The following is a 5,567-nucleotide window of genomic DNA, read 5'->3' on the forward strand; positions in this document are numbered from 1 at the left end:
TTCTATGTTTACATCAAGTGACTATGGATCCATGATGAAAGTCAGAAGAAGAGAATATCATGAAGGCCGGATGAGAGGACTAGCTAAGGGAGGTTCAAGTCTCCGCGCTGTTGAGGGACTTGCTTGGTGTTCCGAGCTTCACAACAGCGGTATGAAACTGGGAGCGACAACACATGTGAAGTTCAGAGTCCTACCTTTCAGGGTGAAAACCAAAGCTCTGGCCTTTCTGGTTGTGTCTGACAATGACCTTATTGAAAGCACTATTTTAAGAGCGGGGACTATCTCCAGGGTGAAAATCTAAGATCTTTGGTCGAGCGATGATAGCGTTGGAGCACTGTTTCCTTCTTGGAGACGTAGCTTTTGGAGAGTCTGTATTTTAGATATTGTCTTGGTAGTTGATTTATTGTTGTTGTTAGGCCTGTAGCGGGACTTTCATTTCTTAGTTTTTTCTTTTCTATTTTCTGGTTGTGTGCATCCGTACTTCCATTTAGATGTTGCGTTGTTGCAGAGACTGGGGTAATTGGTATTTTTGATATTAATATATTCTCTTTATCGATTTTTTTTCTTATATCTCTGAAGCTAAGGTTAGGGATGTTTGTCTCTGACTCTCTTTGGACAGCTGCGGAGGCAGTGGGAGAAGAACAATAAAGGAATGCTGACGTGTGATACACTTGCTGCTACAGCTTGTACATTGTATTTGGATCATGCTAACACGTGTAATGAGCAGAAATGATTATATTAACGCAATGAAGATCAGATCCACGACCCAAACCAGTCTCGGACCAACCTGGTGTGCTAAGCTAAATTAGGCGTGCGAGCGGTCGTTCCTGATGGGCCTGCTGCGTTGCAGCCGCGTTTTCCTTGAAGGATTGTGATGAACTCGATATGATCTGCTGGTCCAACAATGGCGGCATCCGTCAGCGTCTCTCCGTCCCAGTCCTACCTGTCATGCATCTTCAGTTTTATTTATTTTCATTCCTTCGACCGCCCGTCTGCATCTTACTCCAGTACTACTGTAAATATCCCCTCCGCTCTCCTTGGAGAAAATATCTTCTGGATGAGGCCTATATTTTTTCCACTAAGCTTACCGATTAAGAAATGCAAATCCACGTCACCATTCAAAAAAAGATGCCAAGTGTTCGTTAGCGACGGCGGTAGCCCCCAAGCCCGGAACGTATTGGGTTGATATCGAATCAGATTTTAGTTGGTTAATTAATCTCACTGTACCGCACCACCATGATGCTACTAGTATAATCTTTGTGGAATGGATAAACATCTACTCCGAGCTTATTATCGGCCGCTGGAGTACTTGCACAGGATAGGGAGAAGATGATGATTCATTGCTCGTTGTATGCATCGGTTTAATCGTGCGGTGACGTCTAAACCGTGCACGTGATGATTGTGAGACGCATAGTTGTCAGAGACTCAGAATCATGATTTTGCTATGCGATTGCACAACTTTACGATCCAAATATATCCCATCATTTTAGGCTGTTAAAAAATTAATCAAATGGATGCAAAGAAAAGTAAGGACCCTGCATCCTACTCTCTCTGTATCACAAATACATGTTTTTTTTTTTTTAGTAATTTCCCCTCGCGCTCCCCCTCGCGTCGCTCCCCCAGGCGACGCCAGGGGCGAAACCTAGCGCCGCCAAAGCTCCGCCCCGCCTGGGCCTCCCCCGCCGCTGCCGCCGGCGGCCTCCTCCGCGGCGGTGGCGGCACCCCGGCGCCGAAGGTGGTCGGGGAGTTCCTGGGCGCGCGGTGGAGGGCCGGCTCGTGGGGGCGATGGCGGTCGGGGCTCGAGGATGCCGAGCCGGCGGGCTCGGGCGGGGGGCTGCGGTGGTGGCTGCTCGCCGGCGCTGCGGAGGTCGCGGCTGTTCTGGCGGCGGTTGCCCTCGGCGCGGGGCCCTGCGGGGCGGCCTGGTCGGCGTCCTCCCAGATCGAGATCCGCTCGATTTGGGGGATTCCAGGTCGGCCTCGCTCAAGGAGGCCAGGGCGGCGGCCCTGGGACGCCTGGATGGCGTTGGTGGTGTCGGGGCCGTGCCCCCGACAACGGGCAGCCGGCAGGGGAGGCCGGTCTGCATCTTCGGCGCCGACGGCTGGCCGGAGAAGAGGATGCCTGGGCAGCGGCCCCGGGGACGCGGTGGCGACGGGAATGTGTCGGCCCAGCTCCTCCTTGGCGTGGCGGTCGCGTGGAGGTCGGAGTTCGGGCGGCTGCGGAGGGCCACCGTGTGTGGCGGCTGGCTGGGTGCGGCGGCCCTTGCCGATCTGCAGGCTGTGGCGAAGGTGAGCCACGGTGCAAGGATGGCGGCGCGGCGGCGCGGCTCGGGCGGGCGGGCGCTGATCCCGGCGTCTCGGGACGGCGACGAGGTTGACGCGAGGGGTCGGCTTTGTTGCGCGTGGAAGCCGGAGCGGCGGCTCCGGGAGCGAGGTGGTGTTGCTGCTATGCCTCTGGCCGCGTGGGCGGCAGGGCATGCTTCCGTTGGCGTGGGCGGCGTCCCTGTGGCTGGTGGTCTGTGCTCGTCCGGCATTTTGGGTTGTCCTCGCGATAGCCCAGTGGAGGTGGTTGTCTTGGGTCTCCGGATGAAAATCTTGCCCGACTTGGTCGGTGCCGACAACGGCGTCGCCTTCGGGCGTCGCTTTCCTTCTTGAAGGCGTTGTCGTGGAGTCCAGGCACCCCTCCGCCCATCATTCCAGGGTGAATACCCAAATCCGGCTTGCCGGATTGGATGACGGCGGCGTCTTTGGATGTCGTGACCTCGTTGGAGGCGTCATTTTTTGGAGTCTTGGTAGCCTCTTGTTGTCGATGCTTGCACCACTGGTTTGGGTCGCGGTCTTCGGGTACCGTCGGTGTGCGAGTGCCGCTGGCTTGCTTCTTGCGGCCTGCCTCTCCCCGCGAAGCTTGAAAGGCCTAGCCGTTCCCTTCGGCTCTGACTTCCTTTCCAGGGACGTGGACCGGGCAGTCGTGGTGCTTGCCGTTGCCGTCGTGCTGGTGTCATTCGACGGCGCTCCATACCTAGTTGAGCTAGGTCGTGTGGCCAAGTGTGGTTTTCGCCGGTTTTCCTTAAAACTGTGCCGTGTAGGTTTTTCTTTGTCCGGTCTTCCTTATAAACCGGACACGGGTGTCGAGTTTGTATCGGTTTTCGGTCGGTTTCCCTCATAAACCGGCTAAATTTCCCTCTTCTTAATGAATAGGCAGAGCTCCTGCCGGTTGCTCTTCAAATACATGTTTTTTTTTACATTCTTCGATCAATTTTTTTTAAAATTTGAATACAAATGCAGTTTTAATCATTAGAATAAGATATTGTATCATATATATGGACTTGTCTCAAGAAATTGAGCTAGAATATTACACATTCGTGTTTAATTTATACATATATTACATATATGAATTGATGATCAAAGTTGCATCTTGAATACCATGTCAATTCTAATACTACATCGATTTGTCTTGTGATGGGAGTATAATCGCTCGCTCAGTATCTATTCTATTAACTGCGTACTCTTAATACTACCAATGATTATGCATTTTGTCTTGATATGTTTCCTTTCTACTAGTAATTTCTATTTGAAGCTACATGTGTTTTATTTTAGGCCAAATCAAGTTTTATAAAGTTTTGCCAAAGCTACATATTAATAATTCTCTACTATATAATGGTGTGCTTACATATTAATTGTTTTTCTTCCTGATACCTTCTCCGTGATATTACAAAGTTGCATTGCACTCCTGATTTTTCTGCGAATTTAATTACAATTGCAATGCCACAAAATCATGTCTAAAATTGAATAGGTGTACCTAGACCGTAGGTGCCATTCACAACCTTCTCCTGCAGGAATTTGCACCATGTAGGTCTCCATCCTATGTGTATCCATCAAACGTTGAATCATGAATTTCCTCAAGTTCAATACTCAACAACTCCATTAATATCCACTTCTTGCACCAGGTAATTATAAAGATTTTACGTCGTTTTCGAAACAAAGATTTAAAAAGAACAGAAGTTCAGTTACACATCGACATCACAGCACGGCCAGCAAAATCAAGGTACTTGCGCCGCCAGCCACACCAGAAGTATAAATCAAGGATCATCCTCTCTCCACCGAAGACATCATCTAATCAATCTCCTCGCAAATTCTCACTTGCCAAGAACATCATCTGAAAAACGCAAGGTGGACGGCGATCAGTATCATGGCAGCTGCAAGAGAAAGAAAGCTTCCCCAGCTTCACCTCAAGCTTGATGTACCCACGTCGTGTGCCTTTCGGTGCCCCGCCCCGGCTCCGGCCGTCACCGCCGAGACACCGTCCACGTCGGCGGCCGCTCGGCCGGACGGCGAGTTCCGCCAGCTCGACTTCGACAAGCTGTCTGTTCTTGGGTCCGGGAACGGCGGGACCGTCCACAAGGTCTCGCACCGCCGCACGTTGGCGCTCTACGCCCTCAAGATCATCCACCGCGGCCACCCCGGCGCCGCCGACGAGGTAGCAGTCGTCCGCCGCGTCGACTCGCCGCACATCGTCCGGTGCCACTCGGTCCTCCCGACGGCGTCCGGCGACTCCGCCTTGCTCCTCGAGCTGATGGACGGCGGCTCGCTCGACTCGCTCGTCAGCGGTGGCTTCCCGGAGGCGGCGCTGGCGGAGGTGGCTGCGCAGGCGCTCTCCGGCCTGGCATACCTCCGCACTCGCCGCGTCGTCCACCGCGATATGAAGCCGGCCAACCTCCTGGTCAGCAGGACCGGGCAGGTCAAGATTGCCGACTTCGGCATCGCCGAGGTCGTCTCCCGCGCCGGCAGCCACCGTGCGGCATACGAGGGCACCGCCGCGTACATGAGCCCGGAGCGCTTCGGCACGGAGCGGCCGAACGACGGCGAGGAGGAGGTCCGTGTCGACCCCTATGCCGCCGACGTTTGGGGCCTGGGCTTGATCGTCTTGGAGCTCTTGATGGGCCGGTACCCGCTGCTCCCAGCTGGGAAGAAGCCGACCTTTCCGGCGCTTATGTGGGCCATCTGCTTCGGCGAGCTGCCGGCAATTCCCGACGGCGCGGCGTCGCCGGCTCTCCGGGATTTCGTGGCCGCCTGTCTGCACAAGGACCAACGGAAGCGGGCTACCGTTGCGGACCTCCTTGCGCACCCATTCGTCACCGGAAGAGACATGGCAGCGTCGAGGCGTGCGCTCTGCCAAGTGATCGAGCAGCGGTGTCGATAAGGATTAGGCTGTCGTGTAGTCAAAATGTAGGTAGTTGCATATACTTTGGACTCTGGAATGGACGGTCTGGTTATGAAATAGATTGGGTTTTTTTTTCCAAAACGGGGAATGAAACCCCGGCTTCTGTATCATGATGATGCACACGGCTCTTTATTAAAAGTATAAGAGTACATAGTTATAACATCTTAGATATCGCCTAGAATTGATACAAGAATCAACTAGCGAAAGAAAACAAAATAAGACGGACTACACATCATTGTATTCGTCTATTGTGCCGCCAGCCAGCCAGACACAAGATATCCTGAGCGACCATCTATAGCCGTGTGCATCCAGTAGCCATAGCATCCCGCTGTCCCTACGGTGACAGAAG

At 53.2% G+C, this 5,567-nt stretch overlaps 1 protein-coding gene across 1 annotated transcript; it reads left to right on the plus strand.

Moving 5' to 3' along the window:
* The first annotated feature begins 4,125 nt into the window (after positions 1-4,125).
* On the plus strand, positions 4,126-5,278 carry LOC127348479 (mitogen-activated protein kinase kinase 9-like). Its single transcript, XM_051374499.2, has one exon. The coding sequence runs from the start codon at positions 4,187-4,189 to the stop codon at positions 5,195-5,197; it is 1,011 nt and encodes a 336-aa protein (XP_051230459.2). The 5' UTR covers positions 4,126-4,186; the 3' UTR covers positions 5,198-5,278.
* Positions 5,279-5,567: the final 289 nt, after the last annotated feature.

Source organism: Lolium perenne, chromosome 4 (assembly GCF_019359855.2).
Source record: "Lolium perenne isolate Kyuss_39 chromosome 4, Kyuss_2.0, whole genome shotgun sequence".
NCBI lineage: Eukaryota > Viridiplantae > Streptophyta > Magnoliopsida > Poales > Poaceae > Lolium > Lolium perenne.

What these genes read in the sequence shown, in the direction of transcription:
- LOC127348479 (XM_051374499.2), top strand. Translation starts at nt 4,187, where the DNA reads ATGGCAGCTGCAAGAGAAAGAAAGCTTCCCCAGCTTCACCTCAAGCTT.